This window comes from Chrysemys picta, chromosome 24 (assembly GCF_011386835.1).
Source record: "Chrysemys picta bellii isolate R12L10 chromosome 24, ASM1138683v2, whole genome shotgun sequence".
Classification (NCBI taxonomy): domain Eukaryota; kingdom Metazoa; phylum Chordata; order Testudines; family Emydidae; genus Chrysemys; species Chrysemys picta.
In genome coordinates, this window is record NC_088814.1 from 1,869,839 (window position 1) to 1,896,873 (window position 27,035).

Genomic DNA, 27,035 nt, shown 5'->3' on the forward strand with positions numbered 1-27,035 from the left:
AGAAAGGGGCACCTTTCCAGCATCGCCGCCGCTGAGTCTTCAAAAGCCAGGAGATCTTGTAAAAAAAATAGCCATGATCTGTTTGGGGTTCTTCCTTTTGCCGTCTGCATTTTGAACCTTTAGGTCACACTCAGATCACATTTGCGGGGGGGGGGGAGTGGGGGCGTGTTTCTCTGCAACCACAAGGGCTAGAAACTAGAACTGGTTGGGAGTTTTCCGACAATTGGTTTTCATCAGAAAATTCCCATTTGTCAAAGCCGAGATTTCCCACGGGAACGTGTCAGTGTCAACCGTTTGTTTCGTTTTTTAAATTGGGGCAGGGGAGTTTGAAAATGTCAAAATGTCCCATTTTGACACTTTGTGGAATGAAACGTTTTGATCTTTACAAAATGACTTTTTGTATAGACATTTGCCATGTTCTGTTTTAATTTTTTTTAAATAAAAAGGTTGAAATCCAAACAAAACAGTTCAGATTTATTGAAACAAAATGATGTGATTGACGTAAGACAAAAAAAATTCAGGTTTTTGGTTTGTCAAAAATTTTGAGATTTGGACTTTTTTGTCCCAATTCAGGTGAGGAAAATTTTTTTTGCAAGGCAGGAAATTTGTCACAAAATAACATGATTCCAGGAGCTGGAGCTTTTAGAGAGACACCAGATATTGTGAGACTTCTGAGAGCTAGCAACCCTGGGTGACAATCAATGGCCAAACTCCCATTGACTTCAGCAGGGCCAGAATTTGTTTCACAGTACATCTATGTGCTGGAGATGGCATCTTCCTATCTCCACCATAAGATACCTTCTAGGGTGATTGATTCCATCACACGCAAGGTGCCGACTGCTCGCTGGTATTCTGTATGTTCTGAAATGTAACCACTAGGTTAAGCATCGCCTGGCACCATCCACACAGGGGATCTAAGCCAGCACCGTCCCAATTCTGGTTGAGAGCAGAATCCAGTAAAATGCTGGAAACGTGCGTGAATTTGTTACCGTTTGCCAATGAAGTGCATGAGCTGTAATACCACACATTGAGCTGACTTGAGCCCAACGGCTGGGGGAGTCAATGGCAGGAATAGAACCCAGGAATCCGGGCTCCCTGGTTTAACCTGAGACAGACCCCAGGCAGCTCTTGGAGATTCCCACCACCTGCAGGCCTCTCTCGCCTGCCAGCTGCCTGTGCTATGGGGTGCAGTTTTATTTAAGTTCATACATGGAGCCTGTTACCCGGTTTCATTCCTGTCTTCAGGACGGGGAGAATCAGAACCTCGGGATACAGATTTTCGTTTTCCTGCTCTAGCCACGCTCCCTTCGTAGAGCTGGGAGTGGAACCCAGGAGTTCTGACGCCTGCCACGCTACCCACTAGCCCTGCCATCTCCCAGGCAGGTTCCACCCACTCCTCCACATCAAAGCGCTCATGTATTATTTTCTGGGGGGGAGGGGTTAAAGGCATGGTGCACAAGTGGAAGATGCGGCTCATAACTCCAGCTGACTGACTTCGGCAGCTCCATCATCTCCTGAGGATGATACATTCACTCCGATACAGAAAAGGCGCCTGCCTGCTGGAGCTTTCAAGGCATGTCCTGGGGGGAGAATAAAGCAGTGACCATATCGCAGCAAGGTGACATTGCTCTGTGTGTGTGTGTTCGTTCCTTCAGCTCCCTTTAGAAAGAAGTTGGGGTGCTTCTGCAGCTGCGTGCCATGAGAGTGTTTGGTTTGTCAACTTTTTCCAGCCGCCCAGCTCCCGAGCACGCAGAGAATCTGACCCGAATAGGAGCTGAGCCTGTAAACCTGGCCATGAACTCTATTAAAACTTGGCCCTAAATACAATTTTCCAAAACGCTGTGACTGTCTGACATCGATCCCCAGCCCCCTCCGCTCTGCTCCCATCCTGCCGGGGTTTCCTTTCCATCTCTCCTTCGGTTCATTTCTTTGTTTGTCACCGTCGGCTCCCCAGGTGTAACCGTGTCCCAGGACGGGTCGTGTAGCCGCCGGTCCTTGTCTCTGTGCCGTTTCTGAGAACATTTGGGAAGAATCCCTCAGTGCAATCTGTAACCTTGAGCCTGTGTGGAAACTGAGAGGGCTTCTCGGCTAGGGTGCTGCCTGGAGCCCCAGAGCATGCTGGGCAGCAGGTATTTCTCGGTGATGGGAGCGATTTACCGAAGAGCCAACTCCTCTAAACCGTATCGCCCGGAGGGAGCAGGAGCAGGCGGACGGGAGGAAGAGGGGGCCATGCAGGCGGAGAGGATGGCAGTGCCATGTGCGCGTGTGTGTCTGTGTCCCTCCCCTGGATTGTGAAAGGCTGGGAATTCCTGAGGAACGGGAACTTTTCCCATATGGAGAAACACAGGGTTTGTTATTAAAACTGCCCATCATCAGAGCTTGGGGAGGAGAAGTTTATTCTGCAAACGATCCAACATCCAAACCCCGTCCAATTAGGGTAAAAGGATACTTTGGCCAAGAGCTGTTTAGAAACCCTGTCAGCTTGAAGCGATTCGTACGTGGCAAGTACGTCCTATGAAAAGATGGCTCCTACTTGTCCCCGCACGCCTCTTTACTTCCCCTTTCTCCTTTCCAACCAGCAGCAGGGAGGGATGTCCTGTGGATAAGGCACTGGACGGGGCATGCCATAGACTCCCTGTGTGACCTTGGGGCAGTCACTTAGTTTCTCTGTGCCTCAGTTTCGCAGCTGTAAAATGGGTATGGTATTTCCCTACCTTACCGGGGTGCTGGGTGGATACATACATCCCAGGTTATGCCGTTCTCAGATACATTTCTTTAGCTCTTCCAAAGCACCCAGTGCCCCTTTAACTACCAAGGTAAGTGGACAGATTTTCAAAAGAGCCCCGCACCCAATATGCCCAATGAACGTCTGGCCCCAGAGGTGGGTGCTGAGCCCTTGGAAATCGGGTTGCTCAGCACCTTTCGGAAGTGTTCAGGACCTTCCAGCATTGGGCCTTAAATCAGGATCTTCCGGGGTCAGGCCCCAAAGCAGCAGCACCCTTGGTTCCTGATCAGACATGGAAGGGAATGCCGCAGGAAACCATGTTTATTATGCTGACTCTTAACTCGACTCTTGTGCCCCAAATGCCCTTGCTGTCCTGGTGAGGGCTAGTTGGGAACCTCTGCGAGCAACTCATGTTCCTGCTCTGCAGAGCAGGTGACGGTGCTGAAACCCAATCGGTGATAACCAGAGGGAGCAGCTGGAGGCCCAGCTAGAAACACAAATCTCCCATGGCCAATTCACTAGCTAATCTCAGGGCTTCCCTTTTAGCAGTTGTGGTCTTTGAATGCCTGGAAACGAGTTTAAATTGCAGGTGCACTTCTGAGAAGGCTGCTAAGACTCCTGCAGCTGTCCCAAGGAGAGATGCAGCCCATCTGTTGTTAGAATGGTTCGTTACATGTAGCGTGCCCAGAAATGTGCCAGGCACGTTCCAGAACGGACAGACCAAGGTCCCTGCCCCAAACAGCTCGCAGTGAGATAGGAGATGTAACGTGACAAGAAGGGGCATGGGAAGGAAGGCGGAGAGGTTGCAGCAATGAGATTGCATCGAAATTCAGCTTAAGCACATACAGCCCTGGGTGGGTCAGTCGGATGTCAATGGTTTGGGGTGTTGCTGCTGGGGTCATTCTGGAGTGTGTGAGTCTTGCTGAGGGGTTGGATGGGGGGTAGGGGTTGCTGGGTAACCAAAAAGCTGCAGAGTTGTCCCAGGGTTTTGGAGGGGATAGAAGTTCTCCTGTTTCAGGGCACAAGCCCGTATCTCTCTACTGATGGCCAGGAAGAAATTTCCCCTGGGAGCAAGTTACCCAGTAACAGCCGGGTTTCTTGCACCTTCCTCTGAAGTAGCGCTGGGCCTAGATGGACCTTATGGCAATTGCTAGGTGCTGTTTGTTCACCCATTCTGCATGTCTACAGTAGGGTTTCCCCTAAGCTCTGGTATCCTGTTAACTACCACTTCCCTCCCACCTGCGTAGTGGCCTGCAGGACTGAATGTAGCTGAATACCGTTTTCCAGATCCCAGGTTCCCACTTCGCTGGCAGTGGGTCCGAGTGGAAGGAGGTTCAGTGCAAGGACAGGAAGAGGGGAGATGGATCTTTCCTGCTGTTTGATGGAAACTGGGTCAGCCTTTTGCGCTTCCGGACTCCTCTGTTTCCCAGCCAGCAAGGTCCTCTGGACATTTCTGTTCACTAGCCCTGGAGCCAAATGACCTTTCAAGTTCTAATCTGGGCTCGTGTGAGACTGGAGAAGGAGAGTGCTTCGTGCAGCGAAATTGATTCAAAAGACCAAGTCCTTTGTCTCACGTGCCTTAGCACAAAATTAAATCGAGTACATTTTCATCTTCCGAGGCCCCGTCTCCGGTTTCATCTCAGCGCCCGTTAACGCTAGGTGGGAGCTAAGGTAACCGGGTGAGAACGGTCTGGGACCAGGCATCTCCTGCCAGCCTGGCTCAGATCTCTAAAAAACCCTGAGAGAGAGGAATTCGCTCTCCGGGCTGGCAGCCTTCCCCTCCCCATTCCAAGAGCCGGCTTCAGCCAGATACAATACAGCTCCTAATCCAGGCACATTCCACCCAAGTCACTTCCCCACCTCCCTTCATCTAATTCTGGCTCCAGAACAGGAACAGGTGACGCAGGAGGCAAGAGCAACTTCTCAGCACTCCACCGGGGCTGGACACAGATGGAGCGGGGCAGCGGGGAGGTAAAAACAGGTACATGCAGGCTCCTCTCCTGAAGGATAACCCCGGGGGAGGGCGGGGGGTAAATCCCTGCAGCTGTTAACGGTCCAGAGCGGTCAGGAGTCCTAGAACGCAAGCTGGTCCCCCTTCAACCATCCAGGCATCAGTAAGGAGAGGAGAATGTTCTGGGTCCTTTGCCCTTGGGGGCAGGCCCATGCCACACCGCACCCCCCCCCCCAATCCCCTATGCCCAGTGCCCTCCTGCCCAGAGACCCCCCCACGGACCACTCACCACAACTGCCCAGCGCCTGCACACCACCACCCACAGACCCCTATAGCCAGTGCCCCCCACAAACTCCCCACTGCCCAGCACCCACCCCCAGCCCCACCACAACTGCACAGTACCTCCCACAGACCCCCCACTGCCCAGCACCCCCCACAGCCCTACCACAACTGCACAGTACCCCCCACAGAGCCCCCACTGCCCAGCCCCCTCCCACAGCCCCACCACAACTGCACAGTACCCCCCACAGAGCCCCCACTGCCCAGCCCCCTCCCACAGCCCCACCACAACTGCACAGTACCCCCCACAGACCCCCCCACTGCCCAGCACCCCCTACAGCCTCCCCACAACTGCACAGTACCCCCCACAGATCCCCCACTGACCAGCACCCCCCACAGCCCCACCACAACTGCACAGTACCCCCCACAGACCCCCCACTGCCCAGCACCCCCTACAGCCCTCCCACAACTGCACAGTACCCCACACAGATCCCCCACTGCCCAGCACCCCCCCACAGCCCTCCCACAACTGCACAGTACCCCCATAGACCCCCCACTGCCCAGCGCCCCAACACACACAAACGTCCCCTATGGCTCAGCCCCCCCACCCCCGAGACCCACTCCTCCATGCCCTGCATTTGGCCGCACTCTCACCAGTCTGCCGGGCTAAGCAGGCAGCGTGACCAGGGCTGGCCCCTCTGGAGCAGTGCGATCAGCCAGGCCAGAGCAGGAGTGGGGCCTGCTTGGGCCAGGCTCCCTCAGGACCACTTTTCTGGTGGGTCCTTTCTGAGGCCCCGGCACTGCCCCCTCCACTGGCCAAGACCGGCCTGGCGTCTGCACCTATCTCAGGTGGCTCAGCCCCGGGGAAGCGAGCGGGGCCCCACAGGTGGTGGGCAGCAGAGACCACTGGGAGCTGGACCCGCACTGGGGAGCGGGGCAGACCTCTGGGACGCGACCCCCAAGAGCCTGCCTGGCCCAGCTGCACCCGTGGCCAGCAGCCTTGCCCAGCCCGCATGGTGGAGTCCGGCTGCTGGGTGGCAAGCCCCCTACAGGTGAGTGAGACCTGCTGGCTGGCAGCCGCTCACATAGCAAGGCCTGGGTGCTGGACTGCCCCGGGCGAGGGGCCAGACCCAGCTGTGTGGATGGGTTAGACGGGTCTGTAATGGGCCCCTTCCCATTGGCGCCATTGTAAACCCGGGACTCTGTTGTAGCCGACTGTGATGCTTTAGTTTCAGCATCAGGCTCTGATCTTGCAAACAGATGGGCATGTGCCTGTCTTTACACTGGTGGGTCATCCGGGGGGACTTCAGTGGGTCTGGCAGAGTCAAGTATACGCCTGTTGGCAGCATCTAAGTCACACGGAAGTCGTCATGTTTTACCTGTCTTGGTGTAGGCACGCTGGTCTAGCTCTCCTTAGTGCAGACGCAGTCGTATCCGTATGTTATGATGATTATTTACTTACCAGGTGTATCACAGCAGCACCTAACAGCCCCAGTAATGGACCAGGGCCCCTTGTGCAAAGTAATACACCCCCTGCCCTGCCCAAAAAACCCTATTCCTTGCCCCAAAGAGCTAAGGTGACCAGATGTCCCGATTTTATAGGGACAGTCCCGATTTTGGGGTCTTTTTCTTATATAGGCTCGTATTACCCCTCCACCCATGACCTGATTTTTCCCACTTGCTGTCTGGTCACCCTACAAAGAGCTTACAGCCTAGACAGGTGCTTTAGACTAGTAGAACTAAACCTAAATGGGAAGGAGAATAAACTCACCGGAGTCCTTGTTGTTCTCCCGGTAAAAAGCTCTTTTAGGCTGGTATAACTGCATCCGCACCAGGGTCGTACCAGTTGCAACTATTTTGGTAACAAACCACCTCCCCAACCCCACATAGCTGTAGCAGGACAAAAACTGTCTGTGGGCCAAGCCTAAAACTCCCTCCTTCCGAGCTGGGAAGCTGGGAGAGACATGAATGAGTGAGGTTTACATATTCCAGGCAGTGCTGGCAGTAGTTAAGGTTGCCTAACGGTTTCCATGGTAAGCCCCTGTTTTGTGTTGCCTCCAATGTGATTGGAGATTTTTGATGTCTCCTGAAATTACATTGCAGAATTCTTCATCCCAAGAGGGGAGACACTTGAACTATTGCTCTACCGAGAGAGTCTCCAGCAAGAGAGATGTGACAGATCTGCCCATGATACAGCGTGATCTGTTATGGTATTAGAGAGCCGCAGGAGTGACTTAATTGTTTAAAGGGGCAGTCAAGGTGGGGGAGGTAATATCTTCTTTGCACCAACTTCTGTTGGTACAAGAGAAAAGTTTCGAGCTTGCACAGGTCTTCAGGTCTCAAGGGGCAGCGTCGTTTTCAAAATTGTGCATGCTAATTTTTTGCTCACTGACAGACAGATCCTTACAACATTAAAACTTCCTTTTGACCCATCATTGTTTGTACAATAAAAGCAGACTAGTCTGTTTCACTTCGACTTGTGAGTCAGTTTCTATAATAGTTGGGGGGGAAACAGGCTTGTTTCAAACATAGGCTGATCCGTTTCGGCTATCTGGCATCAGCTGGTGCTGGCGGCTGTTAGAGCCAGGATACTGGACCTAAGGGATTTGGGGTCTGCTCCTGGCTGGCCAGTCCTTGTTCCACTTTCCATGTTTCCCTTGTGGGTTCAGGTCGCCAACAGCGATGCCGTGTTTGGATTGCAAACACTGCAGGAGGATGTATGGTCTGGTCTTGTTTTGTTTTGTTGGGTGTTTGTTTTTTTTAAATAAACCTCCATCCTTTGGAATGTACAAAGAAACAGTTAACGGGACCCTTTGGATTGCTTCCTTCTGCTGAGGTTTTTCGGCTGCATCCAGCACCGTAGCACCGCCTCATGCACAAATCGGGGGGGGGGGGGGGGGGACCTGCCTGCGTTAAGGTTAAAAGCCGTTTCCTTTGGGTGTGATTTGTTTTAGGCTGGGGAAGGGGCAGGCGGCTGGTCTGGAAGCTGTATAGATGGGTAGTTCTGTAAAGCAGAGGAGCCCAGGGTTCAAATCCTACCTGTAGGGCCGTGGCCGGGAACTCGGCGCTGGGTTTCTCCAAAGAGCTCGTTGCACAGATAGGCACCACGGGGGAGCCGCTTCGTTCAGGACTGCTTGCCACAGGAGCGGCCCGCCTGCCAAACTGGCCCTTGGCGTGTCTGGGGACCCTCCCTTTGCCTGTCCTGGAAACGCCTCGGGCCCGGCGCGTACAGCAGCTGGCACCGTGCTGTCTGGGTGCTCTCACATTGCACATCATTCATCCAAATAGCAGCTCACAGGGCGGGCGATTTCTCAGCCCGAAAGGACCAAGGGGTGGTGGGGGTTTTTTTGGAAGGAGGTCAGACCTGTGGCTTGGGGGGGGGAGGGGAATAAATCACCTGGGGAGAGACAGGCCCCTCCAGTAAATCCCCCCTCCCACCAGCCCCCCTTCTCCCCATCCATCCCTGGCCACCACTAGTGGCCACTACAGCTGCTGGCAACTGAGAGCATCTGAGCAGCAGAGAGTCCACAGAGCAAGATGGCTGCTCCCATGTCCCAGTGAGTGTGTGCAGGGGCTTTGTCTCCACACTTCCCTGGCCCCGCTCCCTTGGGGCAGGAGGAGAGAGGCGGGGGGGGGGGTTGGCAGCAGCCTGCAGGGGTCTGCCCCTGATGCCTTGGGATGTGGCTGGCTTGGGGCGGGGGGGGGGGATTTTGGTTTACAAGGGGGGGCTAGTTTGATTGTTATTTTCTCTATTTAAAAAAAAAATCTGGGAGGTTTGCAAGCGCCCCCCCCATCCCAAATCCTATGGCAGCTTTTCAATGGTACGTATCTGGGGGGGCTGGCTCTGCAGGCGGGTGGGGGGTGTTGCTCTTCTCTAAGCAGTTCTCCAAACCTGGTCAGAGCTCAGAAGCCGGGGGGGGGGGGGGGGGGGGTCTGGGAGGATGTGTTTGCAATCTGGGCTTTGGCTGGTGCCTTTAAGGCTTGGCTGTCAGGGCTTGTCTGAAAAACACACCTGCTCAAACTTCTCTCCAGCCAGGTGAAATGGGGGGTGCGGGCGCCCCGGAGGGGATGGGAAGGACTTTGGTGCCTTTCCCCCCCAGACACCCCCCAGCCTCCTCTGAGACGGAACCGTGGCTTTTCATTCTCTGCTTCGTTCCCAGCACTCAGGGGAGTGAGCCCACCGCACACCTGGACTTCACCCTCGACAGCTGCTCCGGAGCCAGGAAATGCTGCAGTTTTTCACTGCCCCTCGCTTTCCCCGAGCCCTTTCACTTTAGCAAGGAAATGGTTGGAAGCTTTTTTACCCATGTTTTAGCCCAGGTGTCCCCCGTCCCCCCCCCGGCTCTGTGCATTGAAGAGGCAAATTCTTTGGCTGAGCCTTGCCTTTGGGAGGGGCCGTTCGGAACAGAGTTTTATGACACTTTATTTTAGGATAGCCTTTTTATTTATTTTTTAAGCAACCTGCTTGATGTTCTTTGTAGCGGGCGAGAGGCTGTGAAGTCAGTTTGTTTGTTTTGGAGTTTGGGGGAGAGCAGAGAAAATGGAAGGTTTTCTTGTGACACAGGATTATTCTGTATCGTGTGTATTACGGTAGCACAGAATAATAGAGATCCTCAGGGCAGCTCAGGTCCCGCTGTGTAGGGAGATACCTGGGGGTGTAGTCTTGGGGGCTCAGCTTCCCCCATTCTTCTTACATCACCTGTTCCTCCTCCTCCGAAGCTCTGCTGACACCCCTGAGTGCTCCCAGGGAGGCTATGGAAGTGGGTCGATGCATTCACACACCCCTGTGAGTTCAGAGAGCCAGCCCCGGCCCACGCTACCATCCCAGGGAAGGCACAGGTGGGGGAGGAGGCCAGGGCAGACTAGCGGGGGAGTGGATGGGACCAGTGCTTTGGGAGCTCAGGGGCTTTGGGGCAGAGACTTACCATGACGGCTCGCGTGTTAGCACGGTGCGCAGTGATGCTCCCTGTTGGGAAAGCGGCGGTTAGGGGGAGCATGGGCTGTTGTGGGGGCTATGCGTGTGGCTGTGATCTAGGACCCCAGACCTTCTCTTCCTGGGCTACCGCCCCCCACTCTGCTGGGTCTTTCCTCCCCTGCATCCCATGCAAAAGCTGTGTCCTGCTCAGGGAAGAGGAGTTACCTGGGGCAGGTTGGGAGCAGCTGCTTCTCAGGGAGAACCTTGGTGGGGCCTCCAGGAAGCTGGAGACAGGAGACCTGGTGGAGCTTCCCCAGGCGCTGTCTGACTGGCAGTGGCTGAGGAGACATTTAGCAAGAATCTTTTGGATTTGACTCTTAGCCAGGCAGGGCCGTCACAGCCTCCCGGAGGAGACATGTCTCTCTCCTTCCCAGGGGAGCTGAGGGGGAGGTTCTTGGGCTTAAGCTGGGCAGGAAGGCTGCAAACTTTGCAGAAAAGCCTCCCGCTTTTGGAACGGTTTTTCCTGTGTGCTCGCGGCTGCACCAGGCAGAGGAGGGGACGGGAGCTGCCCCAAGGAACCCTCGGTCTTGGGAGAAAACAGGATGGCGATATTAGATTTAAAAGGATATCAGCCTTCATGCTTCAAGGCACGAATACCCTGCGGTAGGGAGGAAACTCCCTTCTGGGCAGGTGGGCCAAGTATTAGGTTTCTTTTTCCTTCCGTGGAAGTGTCTGATGCCGACCGCTGTCAGAGACAGGCTGTGGGACTAGATGGACTCGTCTGCTCCAGTCTGGCAGATCCTTTGCTCCTGCTTTAGCGCCTGATCCAAAGCTCAGTGAAGTCCGAGGAAAGATACCCCTGGCTTTCGTGGGCTTCGGATCAGGCCCTTAGAGGGGACAGTCCATGTGCCGTACGCGTCTAGGCGCAAGGCAGGTAAATATTGTTCCTGGTACAGTTGGTGGGTGGGCAGTTGCAGGAGGCATGTGCTTGGGTGGGAGGGTTTTGAACAGGGAGGAGGAGCACCAAGGGTTAGGAACTTTCTCCCCAGCACGAGGGGCTGTTAAGTAGCGGGGTCCAAATTCTGCTCTGACTCCTGCCCAGAACATCCACACAGGCTCCCAGGTGGCCTTAGATTAATAGATTCATAGATTCTAGGACTGGAAGAGACCTCGAGAGGTCATCGAGTCCAGTCCCCTGCCCTCATGGCAGGACCAAATACTGTCTAGACCATCCTGGATAGACATTTATCTAACCTACTCTTAAATATCTCCAGAGATGGAGATTCCACAACCTCCCTAGGCAATTTATTCCAGTGTTTAACCACCCTGACAGTTAGGAACTTTTTCCTAATGTCCAACCTAAACCTCCCTTGCTGCAGTTTAAGCCCATTGCTTCGTGTTCTATCCTTAGAGGCTAAGGTGAACAAGTTCTCTCCCTCCTCCTCATGACACCCTTTTAGATACCTGAAAACTGCTATCATGTCCCCTCTCAGTCTTCTCTTTTCCAAACTAAACAAACCCAATTCTTTCAGCCTTCCTTCATAGGTCATGTTCTCAAGACCTTTAATCATTCTTGTTGCTCTTCTCTGGACCCTTTCCAGTTTCTCCACATCTTTCTTGAAATGCGCTGCCCGGAACTGGACACAATACTCCAGCTGAGGCCTAACCAGCGCAGAGTAGAGCGGAAGAATGACTTCTCGTGTCTTGCTCACAACACACCTGTTAATGCATCCCAGAATCACGTTTGCTTTTTTTGCAACAGCATCACACTGTTGACTCTCATTTAGCTTGTGGTCCACTATAACCCCTAGAGGCCAGCGTGGGTAAAGATGGGGCAGAATATGACAGATCAGGTCCCTCTGCCTGCCGGAGTAGAACAGTGTGAAAGTTTTCTTTGGTTTGAATGTTTTTGGCCGGCTGGAATGGCCACGTGTCAAGACCTGGGTCTCACCCATAGCACAGGTGGACTAATAGTGCTTAGCAGGTGCATGGCTCTTCACAGACATCCTCCCAAACCCCAAAGGGAGGCAGGGAAGTACTGTTCTCACCATGCTGCACATAGGGGAAACTGAGGCAGGTTTGCTAAATGAGGTGAGGTCACAACAGGGATGAAGTGACATGGCCAAGGTTGGAACCCAGGAACTCCTGGCTCCAGTCTGGTGCTCATCCCACTTGCCCACACCTCTGTTCGCCCCTTCCCCGTCAGCGCAGGTTCTGCTGTAGCTAACTCCGTTGCGAGTGTCCGTGCGGCTGGGTGACGCAACTCGCCTGAGCAGCAGGATGCCTCGCGCTTCTCTGGCATGCTCAGCTGTGGGCAGCCTTCCAGCCCCACAAACCTGGCTCTCTTCGTTGGCAGTGCAAAAGCCCGCCACTGCGCCATGTGGGCCAGCTGAGGTCACGCTGCTGATCGCTCCGAGCGGCGCTGACAAGCAATCTCCCTGCAGGCAGCTGAGTTCGTACTGCCCCTCTGCCTCCCTCCTGCCAGGGACTCCTTTCTTTAGACATGGGATGCTTTCCGGTTCCAGGCGTGTACTTCCCCCTCCTTGTGGCTGGGCGGAGCGGGTTACACCTGCTTGGAGAGCAGAGACCGGTGGAATGTTACAAAGACCAGATTTGATGATTACGGGGGGAAATTTAGAGTAGTCGGAGCCTTGGCACAATTGGCTGCCGTCAGGAAATGCTTCTGTGCCAGGAGCCCCGCGGAGCCGTGGCAATTCGAGGGTGTGTCTGAAAAAGTTGGGGCCCTCCGTGTCTCAGACAGGAAATGGTTGAGGAAATATACAGCAGTGGGGAAAGACTGGCTAGTTCTGTGTCGGCGTAGGATTTCCGAGAGTGCGAAGAACCGAGGGGAAATTACAGTGCCCGGCCTAGTGTCTCCTGGAGTAGCAGCCTCACTGGAGCCAAGGAGAAACTGAAACCCGCCGGGCAGCGAGTGGGGCCCGGAAGGGGATGGGGGGCTGCTCAGCCCATAGCAGTGGCCAGCATGCACCGTTGTGGCACAGATGCTACGTTCCATCCAGTAGCTGTCTCTGCTCTCCTCTCCCGTGGGCTCGGGGTTGGAGGCAGGGCTTGCCGGTTTGATGAAAACGTCAGTTCCCTTTCCCTGCTTTCCTTCGTTCCCCCGGGCCCTTTTCCCCTGTAGTTCCCTGTGCTTCTTCCTTTCTCTTTGTAATGAAGTTAAGTCCGCACCCGGTGAGGGGTATGAATGGGTGGGATAACCTGCTCTTGCTGCCTTTTGAGAAATCACCCGCTAGCTACAAGGCGTCCTTTGCAAGGGTGTCCGTAGGAAATGAGAACTAGACTTTCCGTCTTGCGCTTGGACTTCCTTAGACCTTTCTGGAGCTGTTTGTAAAACCCCAGCACTACAGAACCGAGCCGCGGCTGGGCCCTCCACAGAGGTGGGAACTAAAAGCGGTTGCTAGGGCTTCGGAGTTGCCTTTGACTTGCTCGCACGTAACCTAGGCCGGTCGCCCAGAACTGTGAACAGCTCTAACGAGCCGATCGTCACTGCCGTGCGTGGGGTGGGAAGCCTCCGAAGGCGCTGAAGCGGTGTGTGCCCATTAGGGGCAGTAGAATGCCGGGGGGGGGGGGGGGGGAGGGACTGATGCAAAGGGGATGAAGGGAGGAGCAGCTGGATTGTTTGGGCTTCCAGACATGCTTTATTCAAGGGCCCATTTTCATGGCAATGAGAACCAGCTATTGGGCTGCATTATCTCATGACCTGGTGGGAGGGGGACGTTGCATGAACTTCCTACTGCTGGGTGAGACTTCACAGCTAATAGCAACACTGGGGGCGCCCATCTAGGCCGGCCCATGGAGTTTTAACCCCCGGGTTCCCTAACCTGGCTCAGAGGGGTCTAGACAATTTCGTGGAACCTTTCCATGTGCTCACGCTCTTGCCATTATTACCCTGAGCTGCAGGTGACAGCAACCAAGGGAACGGATGGGACGGGGGAGGCTAGTACAGATGAAGCCCTGGTAGCCTGCAGCTCGCCCTTGGGGATGCACTACAAAGCATGCTCTGGGCTTGGGGATCACTCCTCACTTCGCCACCTTTGGATGGTGAAGGGGAGGGTCTGTCAGCCAAGGAGGCCAGAAGTGAACAGGAATCTCTGAGTTGTCGGCCTGACGCTCGGTTGGGCGCTCTCTGCGGTCGTTTAGTGCCGCCGTAACCCTGCAACTAAGTAATTAGCAAAGACAAAGGTTTGCCAGCGCCCTAATCCCTCTCCCCTTGTCTCTTTCATCTCCAGTCGAACCAGGAAAGTGGTACTAGACCTTCCTTACTAAATTAAATGTAGAGGCTGCTCCTCCAAGGAAAAGTTCAGTTCATCCGTAGTGTTTGATTTCCCAGCCACAGCAATATGGTGCCTCCAGGGAAAAAGCCAGCTGGGGAAACTTCCAATTCCAATAAAAAGTGTAAGCGCTATTTCAATGAGCACTGGAAGGAAGAATTTACCTGGCTGGAGTTTGACTATGAAAGGAAACTCATGTTTTGCATAGAATGTCGCCAGGCACTGGTGAAGAATAAACACGGCAAAGCGGAGAATGCCTTTACCGTGGGCACGGATAACTTCCAGCGTCATGCCTTGCTGCGGCACGTCACCTCTGGAGCTCACCGCCAGGCGCTGGCGGTTAACAGAGAGCAGCTGGCTTTTGAAACTCGCGTCCATAACCACCAAGAGCTGCGCTCCGTGATCAAGGTGGAAGTGAACCCCGCCAAGATCGCTATCCTCACCACCGTGTACTGGATGGCTAAGGAGGAGATCCCGGACGAGAAGTGCTCCTCGCTGCTTGAGTTCCAGAAGTTCAATCTCTGCCAGGCGTTGCTGACCTCGGAGCTCAATGACTGTTACCACCCCAGCAGCGTCAAAGAGATGCAGGTGTGTGTGAGAGCCGGGCACTGTTCGGTTGTGTTTTCTGTCCTTGTGTTGGATCACAATGGCTTTGGGCTGCCCCCCCTGCTGGCGACATGCCCACCAGTAAAGACACCTTAATGCCCCCAGTTCAGCAAAGGGCTGACGTCCGTCTCCAGCAAAGCACCTGGGACCCCATTTGGGAAAAGCATCCCTGCCCACGAAAGCTCTTTGCATGTGCTGTATCTAATCGGTGGGACAGGAGCGTGTACTCACCGTTCTGAAAGCATTCCTGAATCGGAGCCGTTAGCACATGCTCCAGTCCCACTGGGCGTGTCCCCAAGTGCTTTGCTGAACCAGGGTCGAAGAGCCACCTTTTAACAGGGAGCAAAACTACTTGAAGGTGTCCACCATCTAGAGTCCAGTATAATGTTATGAATCGTTAATCCTGATGCCTGGCACTTTTACTGTGCTCTGTTCTCCTAGTGCTGTGCAGACGTTACCTAATCAGTCCTCACCAAACTCACTGGGAAGTGGGTAAGTAGTAGGATAGCCCCATTTTACAAGTTGGGGAAACTGAGGCAAGGGCAAGTTAATGCAACTGCACAAGGCCACTTAGCTTTCAGGGCCTGCAAAAGGCCTGGGCTTATTTGGTGCATCTTGTTTGCTGGCCTCTTGCAAACGGGTGAATTCCCCCTTGGGAAATAGTGGTAGAGCTGGGACAAGAACCTATGAGTTGCTTGGGGTCACCCATTGGCTCAGTCCATTAAGCCATGAGGCCTCTTGGTCTGCACTAAACCTTCACATCAAACCATGTGTCGCTGGCGATCCTCCTTTGGTGCGCCCTTGGTGTGGAGGCTTAAGACAAGTTTCTCTGTATTAAAAATTGATGCAACGTCTGGTTCGTGAGGACAGCTGATTAGGCAAGGTGGGCATTCCTAGGAGCCAGTAGAAAGTGATCGAGTCCATCAAAGACTGGCCTTTGTTAATAAAGAGGGAGTGTTGCATTCCTTCTGTCATTCACGTGCTTTTAATGTATATGGGGAGCCAATGGGCTTTAGAAGGAAGTGCAAAGAATCCATTTTTAAAATCAGAAACATTTTTTTCCTCCCTCCTGTTTGAATGTGCCAGATTTCACAGTAAATTAATGATGAATATTTTAGTGATAAAAGCTCAAGAGATCAATTAGCACCAGAGTACTGGGGCGGGGGGGGAGGGGGGGTCCTTTTTTTACCCTAAACTGGGTGATCAGGAAGATCAAGTTGAAGGCAAAGAGTTCAGAGAGGATTTTCTTAATTTTACAAATGTTTCAGGCCTGTTAAAATCAAATTAATTTGTAGTGAATCTTGGCTGTTTGCCAGTCATTTAGCTAAATAAAGAACCCTATTTTACTGCAGCTAGACTCACCCACTAATTAGATTCCTCAGCCTCTAATGGTACGTGCAGCATTTGGGGAAAAAATAAGGATTTTTTTTCTTCAAATCAGTGGTATTTTAATGAAAAGGGCCAAATGGAATTAAGGAGAAAAAGACACCATGAAGTTTTATGACTTCTTCAGTGTGTGATTTGTTTTTAAAGCATGAGAGTAATTGATGAAATTATAACAACATGAAAAAGCAGGTCTTCGGTATGCTAATTCTACTCTAAGGAGGATGGGATTCAGGAGTCACTAGGAAGGGGGAGAGGGGAGATTCAGGAATGCATTCCTATTTGGGATCCCACCTAAGCAGGTGCTTATGGCTGATTGAAATCAATGGGACGTAAGCAGATACTTTACTTTGCACTTCTGCTGAAGTGCTTTCCTGAGTAGGAGTGTTAGTTTGAGTTTTCAAATACCATTTGATCAAAACAAGCAGCAAATTCCCTTATTTAAAAAAAGGAAAAGCAATTGGGACAGAGCCGTCAGCTCCCCGTAGGTTTGTTCAGCACCGAGCAGTGTGGTCCCCCCAAGCTGAATCCTCTGGGCAGTCTCACAACATAGAGATGAATGAATAACGCTGCTGTGTTGGATAGTAACAGCGCTGTATCACTGCAGCGGATCGTGGGTCTGATTTACCTCTCTGACACTGGCGTGAAAGGAGAACAAGGCCTAGAGAGACGGTAGAGTAGGATACTGTAGCTTTTATTTTTTTTAAAGAAAGGGGGCCTGGACGATTGTCACTGTAGTTTCCATGTAAAAGGTTCTGCTCAATTCTGCTCTGTCACCCCAGTGTAAATCCGGAGGGAGTCCTGTGCAGTTACTTCAAATGTAGGCCCCAGTTCAGGAAAGCTCATCGGTTCAGGGAGGGCGTTTAAGCGTGTGCTTCTCTTTGAGCATGTGTTTCAGAGTAAAATTTTCAAATGCGCCTAAGTCCCACTGTCTTCCATTGACTCCTAAGTGACCTAGGAACCAAACGGTAACATTCTGAAAGCACCAGAGTCCCATTTCCAAAAATGATTTAGGCGCCCAAGTCTCATTGAAAGTCGTCACTTAAGCCACAATTTTAAAGCAATTTAAACATCTGGATCTTGGAGCAACATTTTTTAAAAGTGCCCAAGTACCATTGATGTTCATTGACTCCTAAGTCATGTGTGTGCTTTTGAAAATGGGATTTAGGCTAAGTCATTTGGGTGCATTTGAAAATTTGACCCTAAGACTCATGGAAGGTCAATGGGACTTAAAGTGAAGCCCGCGTTGAAATGCTTTCCTGAGTCAGGGCTGTACCCTGGGTTAAGTGAGATCAGAATCAGGACGCCTTGCAGCTTGTAGGGATATTTTTAAGCATGCTTCGAAATTCATTTTAATTTCTTTTTCCCCCCCTGCCCACCCCGATGCTGCTTCGTTAACTGGCTCAGGCAGCGATCGTCAAAGTCCTTCACAACGAGGACAGGCACAAGATGAAAGCCTCGCCATTCGTCGGGCTGGTGGTGGACGAGACGGTCGACATTCTGGAGCACAGGAACCTGGTCATGTTTACAACCACCGTCTCCCCGTGCGACGGGCAGACCTCCATCACATTCCTGGGCAGTTTTGAGCTGCCAGCCGGGGAGGCCTACACCGTGGCGGACAAAGCGGTCGAGGTGATGCACTCTTTTGGCGTTCCCACCATGAAGATCACATGGCTCAGCTCTGACAGCTCTTCCCTGATGGCCGATAGGCTGAATGGGGTGGGGACCAAGCTGAAGTCCATCTGTCCTCTTCTCACTGAGTTGCACTGCGTGTCCCACAGGAGCTCCCTGCTGCCCGCTGAGAGTGTCGTTAATATTGAGTATGTCCGGAAATACGAGACCACGGTGGATGCCGTCTACCGACTCTACTCCAGCTTCAAAGGGGAGAGCAACAGCCTTCAGGAGCTGCAGAGTGTCCTGGAACTATGCGAGATAGACCTGGAGGGCCCCAAGACCATCCACTGGACTTCCATCTTCCCGGCTGTGGAGGCAATTGATTCCTCCTGGCCTACGTTGGTGCTTCTGCTGGAGAGCGAATCGGAGAGGTCCCCTGTGGCGTTTGGCCTCTGCGAAGAGCTCAAGAAGTTCCAGTTCGTGGCTTTCACAAAGATCCTCCTGGATGTCCTCCCCATCTTCCAGAAGCTGAGTCGGTTCTTCCAGATTGAGGACTTCGATCTCTCCATCCTGAAACCCATCGTCGCTGCCACCGCCACCACCCTGCAGGCCCAGAAGACCACGAGCGGCCAGAACTTCCAGGAGTTCCTCAACGAGATGAACGAGCATCCCCGAGAGGACCGGGAAGACGAGAGCCGTTTCTACTACAAAGGGGTGGAGCTCGCCAGCTGCTCCAAGGTGCACCTGAAGAACTTTGAGCACTTGAAAGAGACCTACCTCGAGAGTGTGCGGGGCAACTTGCTGGATAGGTTCCCTAGCCACACGCTTGAGGCTGTCAACTCCTTCTCCGCCATCTTTAACCCCAAGTGCTACCCCCAGTCTTTGGATGATCTCGGCAGCTACGGCATCACCGAACTGAACTTCCTCTTGCAGGCTTATTCCCGGGTGGTGGTGAGCGAAAGGGCGCTGAACGATTTCCCCCTTTTCAAACGGATCGTGTTCAGCCTCGGCCAGTTATCCTTCAAGGACCTGTGCGTCAAGCTAGTTTACAGCCATTCCGAAATGCACGAGCTCTTCCCGGACTTCGCTGTCTTGGCTGCCGTTGCTCTGGCCTTGCCTCTGGGCTCGGTGCTCTATGAGAAGATCAACCGGGGCCGGGAACTCATGAAACGCAGCCAGTGGCGCTACGCGAAGGACTCCGGCCTGTCCAACTTCATGAAGATCGCCATAGACGGGCCCACCGTTAACGAGTTTGACTTTGCGTTAGCCATTGAGTATTACGAAAGTCTGAGAGAATCCGAATTCATCATGGCACAGGTTCAATAAGATGAAAACCAAGCCACCTTTTGGGGTGATGGACTGTGAAAATACGAGAGATTTTTGACTCCAAGATAACGTTACCCTGCTGATAGGGTGTGAGGCCTTACATTTAAGCAAGAATATCTAAGGGTGGAGTTTTGTTTTGTTCTCATTATTATGATTTTCCCTTTGCTTTACCTCTCTCATCTCTTCCATCAGTTCTGATCAGGCAGCTACACGAACACGCTCCAGAATCTAGGGCTAAATGTGAAATGTTGCGAGAGTGTTCTGTTCAGCGCTGGGAGCTTTTGAGCAAGTCCTTTTGTGAAGCAGGACAAGGGAGCTTTTTCTTAAATTCATTTCGGACCTGCTATCTCAAAAGAAATTTGATTGAATTGGCTGAAATGTTTAATATCCATTTTTCCTGCTGGTTTTAGCCACACTTTTAAATTTCAAATTGTGTTTAGATTCACTTTCTCTTTCCTTCAAAAAAAAATCTCATATCTTGAGCTCAAACATAACGTTGCTTACGCACACCGTTCCTGGCAGCTTTCTCTTGATGTTCTGTTCTGCAGAAAATATCCAATTTTTTCTCTTTGGAGCCTAGAGAATGAACACTGAAGAGACGGCCTATCTTTCTAGCTCTGTCACACATCTCATCATGCCTAGCAGTGTCCTGTTAAAATTCCTTGCACATAGCACAAAATATTTTTAGTGTTGGAATCAACTCATGATCCTTACAAATTCAAGTAATTTGGAGAGTGATATTGTAATCACCAAGGAAATAGTAACTTTTAAATGCATCCTTGTGTATATATGTTTGTGTATATATATAAATTTATATAAATATAGATATATATTAAATAAATATATCTTAACTTTCCTAGTGTTAAAATACAAAGATATCTAAAAGGACTTTCTTTTTTTTTTGCAATGACAGAATAAATTATATATAGGGGTCCAAAAAAGTAATAAACAGTGAATTCCTGGTCTTTTCAGAACAATGCATTGTCCCTAACCTTTCCGTTGCAGTCTAAGCCTTCTGCAATCTTACAACCAAAGAAAATGTCCTGTGACATCTACCTTACGGACAAACTTGAGTTTTGTTGATTCTTTTTTTTTTTTAAACATTCCCTCACCTTGGAGTGAGTGATATCGGGACAGATGAGGGTAAGACGGCTCCTCTATCCGTATGGGGTTGGTACACAAGTGTTTAATCTTTGTAACCATGGCCGGATAGAGTCTGTGTTGCATGGCACGTGTCCTCTTTGTTAATTACATGGGCTTATGTTTGTTTGTTTTTACCTTACCTTACTTGCGGTGTTTTTCTTAGTTTGGGGGAGGGAAGAGGGAGAAGACCCTTATTACTGGTTTTAATTTGCAATAAAGTCAAAACATTCGACTAAAGTATCATGTCATTTTAATGCTTGTGCACAGCTGTGCTTGTCTAGCGAAGAGTTTGGGTAAGATTAGCTGTCCTAGGAGGTCAGAAATCCCACAAGTCTCCAGGTTCCCATGCCGAGCAGCACCGTCCCTGTTTACCACCAGGCAGAACCAAGCCTCTTGTGTTTTCCCGGCAGCCATCACATTGTCCTCGTTTCATGCACCAGCGCACGTTTTCCCACTAAGGATTCAGAGCCCAGTGGGAGTCTATCCATTGACTTCAGTAGACTTTGGATCAGGCCTGAGTTCCCAGTGTTAGTGGGTGATGCCTGATGCTTCTCCAGTGTCGATCCTGGGTGGCCAGATCTGACCTTGTCCCTGTGAGCGTCTCTCCATCAGCATCCTGTACTTGTTTTCAGTGGGGTGTTTCTCCTCCAGCAGTTCGGGGGCTGTAGATGTAGCTACACTTCTGGCGCTACAGAGGGACAGCCACACAGCTGCAGCTACGTCGCTCCAGTGTGGACACTTGCTAACGTGACGGAAGGGGGGTTTCCATTGCTGTCGTCGGTCCATCCCCTCGAGAGGGAGCTGGGTCCGTCGACCTCGCTGCGTCTACAGTGGGGCTTCGGTCAACCTAACTATGCCACACAGGATGCAAACTTTTCCCCCGCCCTGAGTGCTGTAACTACGTTGTAGGTGTAGACCAGGCCTAAGAATCCAACTCTTGCTACTGCGTTAGGCCAGATTCAGTCCGAGAGCGAGCGAGCGTAACTCCGCTGAGTGCGATAGAGTTGCACCACTTTGTACGTAGCCCGATTTGCTCCTCAGGGTCCACTGTGCAGTAATAAATCGGAGACCCGGTCTTGTTGAGATGCTGATTGTCTGTGTCGGGGATCGGCGCTGCAATGGGTTATGCACCATTCTCCCTTACAGTGAAAACAAGCCGTGAAATCTGCTTGCGTGGCTGTGCTGTCCATCTCACGTACCGCACAAACCAGGGGACTTCATAACGGCCACTCTTAAAGTCACCTGACCTACCAGAAGAAGAGCTTGGTGTGAGCTCGAAATCTCGTGTCTCTCACCACCAGAAGTTGGTGCAATAAAATATATTTCCTCCCCCCCCCCCCACCCCATCTCTAGTATCCTGGGACCAAAAGCAGCTGCTACAACGCTGCATACTTGTAAAGTAAATCCAGCAAGTAAAACCCTTCAGACTGCACTATCCTTTTCATGTTTAGCTACGTTATTATGTGTATTCCAGCAGTACCAAGAGGCCTCTGTTGAAACCAGGGATGCATTGTGCTAGTCGGTGTACGGACACTTAGGAAAAGAAAGTCCCTACCCCGAAGAGTTCGTAACTCAAACGAAGACACAGGCTGGGTGACAAGAAATGTAGTGATATTGAGAGACACCATTCATCTCGCAGTGTGCTTAGACTTCTGACTTTTGGCTACAGAAATAAGTTGTTTCCACCATGATAAATATTCTTGGGTTCTAAACAGACTTGAATTTACAGTCACAATCCTTGGGTTACTCCAGATGGTGACAATGGTTCGGTGTAACGCTTTCACTCCTGCGTCCTTCAGTGCATTACATATGGCTTGGCTTATCAGAGCTGCACGATCTGCAGATGGAGCAGGGCAGTTCATTGCCATCCCTGTCTGTCTTTTTCTGCTCCTATATTTATACCCCACTTGTCACCACACGACAGTATCTGAATGCCTTAAATATTATCCTCACCTGACAGATGGGGAAACTGAGGCCCAGCAAGATGAAGTGACTGGCTCAAGGTCACAGAGTCTGTGGCAAAGCCAGTGGCTGAACCCAGATTTCTTGAGTCCCAGTCCAGTGTCTTACCCACAAAATCACCCTTCCCTTCCCTTCATCTCTCTCTCAGAGTAAATGAAGCAAACACTTCAAGGTGCCATCAGTGATTATTATAACAAATACAGCAGTGGGGCCTGTGAATTTCCAATTATTTATCCCTAAAGCTGCCACAGTTCTGCCCCTTGACTTCTGCCTCTCTCCCTAGGTATTTCTGCAGCAAGCTGGTAAAGGCATTTCCTAGGGAAGCATTTGCTCTTCTAAGAGTGTGTGGCCTGGTATTCCATCTGTCACCATCCGTCTCCTCTCAGAGTGGGGAACCTTCAGGATAGCTTGTGAACACGCTAGCTAAAGGAGAGTAGGGGCCTTGGTGAACTTTATTGCATAGGTGGAAGTGAGGTTTGTGTTTAACAGATTAAAAATCAGGGGCTTGCTCTGCCAGTGGGTCCAAACGCGACAAAAAACCAACGCCGTCTGAGTGCTGGAAAGTGGGCGAGGTTCATTGTGCACCCCACTTCCTGGATTCCCGCGAGCCACCTGCTGGGGTGGAATGTGCAGCACCAATTTGTCTCTGTATCTTCTGAAAAGTGACTCTGCAGAAGTGATCTCTCCAGATCAGAATTGTTCAGCTTACAAGGAAAAAAGACCACCATTGTGTCCCTAACCTACCACTAGGATCCGACCGTCCGGTTGTGTCCTGTGGGAGTCACTCATCATGGCCAGCGAGAAGGACGCAGCTGGTTCAAATTCTTCCTCAGTTATACCCACACAACCCACTGAGTCCAAATTCTGGTTGCAGAGTCATCACTCAGGGTGATATTTGACCTGCCTGCTCTTGATTATTGATGACGATGCATGACAAAGGAATTTCCTAAGTTCACTTCAGCTCCCAAGGTGGAGTTTTTAGATGTGGCAGCTGGGCAGGTGGGGAGGGAAGTCTCTTACCTTCTAAACTCACTGGATTTTATATGGGTGGCAAGACGCAATAAAACACCGGGGTAATTGTCAGAGTCCCTCTTCAGAGCGGAAGAGCACACTCTTAGCTGGAGGATGCATGTTCTTGGGTTGCGCAGAAGCATGGAAAGCCACTTGTCTGGAATAACGAAACCAAGGATTTCAATCTTAGGTCCATGTTGAAAGAGGCGATTGAGTTAGCCGTGTCCCCAGCACTGTTCTTTGTTAGAGCTGTTAATATCAGCTAGATTGCAACTATATTTTGGTGATACAGCTGCAAGATCATAAGCGATTTTGCACTGAATGTTCAGCCCTTGGCATGAGCGCATCTCACTGACCAGACTTTGCTACCGTTTGTTTTCTCTCTAAAATGTGTAGGTGGGGGAAGAGAGCAGCTGTAACTCACTATTTAAGGAGTGGAGAAGGGGGAGTCACGTTGTGAAAGGGAAGGAGGTCCCAGCTAGATAGAAGGGGGTGAGGGAAGTGTCTCAGGATGGAAAAGGTCAAGAACAACTGTCCTAAAACAGAGTAGCTTGAGCCTCAGTTTCCCTTTCTGGGGGTAGATAACGCTTCCCTGCCTCACTTCCCTGTTGTGAGGTTCTGCCGGCCGATGTCTGGCAGCTGACGAAGCGTGGGTAATTATTCCCGTGTTTACAGCTGTGCTCACTCCCGTTATTCCAACCCCGGCAGTTTTTCTGCTCCGATGAGCGTCCCCTCGCCTCCCTATCTTGGGGGGGGGGAAGCATTGTTACAGGTTTTATTGTTGTCTTCCGTAACCTTTCGGAGGCCAAGCCGGGGCGGCACGGAGAGCAAGCTGTCTAGCTGGATCATCAGCCCGGATCTTTCTGTGAGGCTCCAGGTTACAGACACGCGGTGATACAGGAGACAGACCATTCATCTTGCGATCTGCTGGGACTTCTAAGCGCTGGGTACAGAAACAAGCGGCTTCCACCCTGAGAAATAGGCTTGATTGACGGTCACAATCCTTGGGTTACACCAAACGGTGAGAGCGGTTCTGGGTAACTCTCTCACTCCCGAACCCTTCGCTCTCTAGCCATGCACACGGCACCCGGTATGACATAGGGCATTTCAAGGGTACGTTATCTGCAGATGGATCAGGATGGTCTCTTGCCGTCCCTGTCTGTCTTTTTCTCCCTCTGCATTTATACCCCACTTGTCACCACAGTACAGTATCTGAATGCCTGTAATATTATTATCCCCATTGGGCAGTTGGGGAAACTGAGGCTCAGAGAGGTGACGTGACTTACCCAAGGACACAGAGTAAGTCAGTGGCAGAGCAGATAGAAGAAACCAAGAGTCCTGGCTCACACCACTGGGCTCTAACCACTAGATAACACTGCTCTGTGCAGCATGAGTCATATGGCCTGTTGATCAGCCTGCCAGACTCAAGAGGAGAGACACAGAATCTTGTGTGGAAGACGCTGCACTGGGACTGGGGAGGAAGTTTGGAGTCTGTTCCTAGTTCTGCCACAGACTTGCTGTGTGACCTTGGACAAGTCACTTAACTCTGTGGCTCAGTTCCCACCTCTGTAAAATGGGGATAAGGATATTGATATTCAGCCTTTCTTCCACTGTTTGTCTGCCTAGGATAGATAGAGGGTGAGCCCTTCAAAGAAGGGACAATCTCCCATGTGTTTGTACCACACCCGGCACAATGAGGCCTTGATCTTGGGTAGGTCTATTGTACTAAGAATCACCTAAGTACCAGTCTCTCTGAGGGAAGCGAGAACCAAGTCCTTGATTCAGCCAAGCACTGAAGCACAAGCTTAAAGTTAAGCACAAACGTCAGTGTTGGCCGTCGTTCTTGCTAGCAGACCAAACGTGCTTGTTACTGGAGGTTTTCCCGGGGAGTTCTTTTCTGAGAATAGTCCCCACCAAACCATGCGGCTGTCTGTAGCTTAGTTACAAGCACTCTTCTTGTGGTAATAACGACGCTCCCGGCCCCACACGTCAGGGGCACCGTGCTAGCAATCGCCACGTTCCACCAGCGCAACAACGCCATTGCATTTGGTGAGCTGCAGTCGCCGATTAGCCCGTTAACCGTCCACAGGGGCAGAGACAATTCACCGGCATCATTCCTCACCATGTGAACGTCAGCGTTCTTTAAAAACAGCAAAAGAGGAAAAAACATTTCGAAGTTTACGGACAAAGATGAGCAGATGCCCTCGCAGTCCAGTCCCAAATCCAGTCACTCTGATGCTGCTTTCCGGTCTAGTATTACCATCGCATGTAAAAGGGTGGGACGCGGGGCCCTCCCTAGGGGGCGCCGATCCCGCCGGATGCAGTGCCACGCCAGCTCAGATGATGCGATGCAGAAATACCGTTTCACGCCCCAGAAAGTTCATGATGTGCCGTTCACCCATTTTTGGCTGGGTTTTGCCTTTTTTTTTCCCCGCTTCTTTCCATTTATTTATTTTTTTGTTTGTTTATTTTTAAACTGTTTCCCAGATTTCCCTCCTGGGTGACTTTGGAATTAATTCGATCAATGCACGCCTGATGAAGCAAACAGTAATTTTTACCCTGGAGTTAGAACTGGCTCAGGGATAGCTCCTATAAAGAAATGAATATGTGCATTCTCCCAGAAAGAGGTCACTTTTGCCTGGAGGGCCAGTGTGTCATGCTTTTTATTCTGAAATTCAACAATCTTGCGAACTTGGAATTTCAGATTTTCCTCTTGACTCCCCGATCCGCCAGGCTGATGCCAGAGAAGAATCTGAAATACATAGAAAGAACGGCCAGTGTCTGATGAAGGCCCTGATCCGGCAGAACAATTAGGCACACGCTTAAGTGCGTCTCTAAACAGCATGGAAAGCTGGAGTGGAGGCTTCGGGTCTGAAGTGACTCTGGAGGGGGCGTATGTGAAATCCTGGCCCGGCTGAAGTCAGTGTGAGTCATTGAGGCCAGGATCTCACCAATGAGATTTAGATGCCGCACTGTCACTTGTCCCTTTGAGGAACGGCCCCCTCTCTTGCTGCCTTCACGGTAATAATGAAGAGGCAGTGGGTAGAGATGGGAGTTCTGTTCCCAGCTCGCGTGCTAGCCTGCTGGGGGACCCTGGGTGAAACATTTCATGTCTTTGTGCCTCTGTGTTTCCCAGCTGTAAAATGGGCGTAGAGTTACTGCCCTCCCCTGTAAAGCGCTTGGAGATCAGTGAAAGAGCAATGCAATAGAAGAACACGGCTGGGGGTTAGTATTCTAGTCACTGCGAGTTCTGCTCTGTCACATTTCTTTCGGGTGAGGGAAAAGGCTTGTGTTTTTATAGCAGGCACAGAACTTCTCCGCAGCCTTATAGAATGTGTCTTTTTTGAAATGGGGCGACCAGAGCTGAACGCAGTGTTCAAAACCCACCTCCTTTCCCTGGAAGCACCTGACTTTTTGCTAGCAGCGCTGCAACGGTAAGACCTCATCCAGACCCCACCACTAAGCTTCTGATGAGCTTCCATGCTGTCAGTCATCGTTCTGCTCTCCTGCAAATACAGCAGCTGTCCCCAGTTAATTGCGTGGCTCCGTTAACGGCATGTTTGTGATTTTGGAGATTTATTTAAGGCCACTGGGATCTCTTTAGAACAGAAATGTGTCTTGTTATATCGGAATATGTCTCTGAACTCTCTTAGCGTCTGTGTGTGATTTAAAGCCGGCTGTCAGCTCCTGCCTCTCCTGTAGTTATCCAGGACGCGGCCCGGGGACTATGCAGCCAGCTTGATGCGCTGTATCTCAGCGAGCACGCAGGGCAGGACTGCGCTCGGCGTGTTTTCACGTCTGCAGTGACCGGTGAGGTTTACGGCAATA

At 51.4% G+C, this 27,035-nt stretch overlaps 2 protein-coding genes across 11 annotated transcripts in view; both read left to right on the plus strand.

Annotated features, from left to right (window-relative positions):
• The window catches only part of C24H17orf113 (chromosome 24 C17orf113 homolog), a 32,829-nt gene extending 13,627 nt beyond the window's left edge, over nt 1-19,202 (plus strand). The window contains exons 1-3 of one of the 4 annotated variants that reach the window (XM_042844601.2): nt 8,427-8,512; nt 14,371-14,750; nt 17,559-19,202. In XM_042844601.2, the coding sequence (XP_042700535.2) occupies nt 14,619-14,750; nt 17,559-19,091 (1,665 nt within the window). In that variant the 5' untranslated portion in view covers nt 8,427-8,512; nt 14,371-14,618 and the 3' untranslated portion in view covers nt 19,092-19,202. Of the gene's footprint in view, nt 1-8,426; nt 8,513-8,673; nt 8,777-14,120; nt 14,751-17,558 lie in introns of those variants that run through there. The other 3 variants (XM_024100687.3, XM_065577942.1, XM_065577943.1) reach the window with 3 other exon arrangements.
• Nucleotides 1-27,035, plus strand: part of ZNF385C (zinc finger protein 385C) — a 185,585-nt gene that overhangs the window by 116,622 nt on the left and 41,928 nt on the right. Inside the window, exon 1 of one of the 7 annotated variants that reach the window (XM_024100688.3) lies at nt 4,572-4,706. The exons of the other annotated variants lie outside the window; for them this stretch is intronic. Coding sequence (XP_023956456.2) covers nt 4,676-4,706 — 31 coding nt within the window. The 5' untranslated portion in view covers nt 4,572-4,675. Of the gene's footprint in view, nt 1-4,571; nt 4,707-27,035 lie in introns of those variants that run through there. 7 annotated transcript variants of the gene reach the window in all.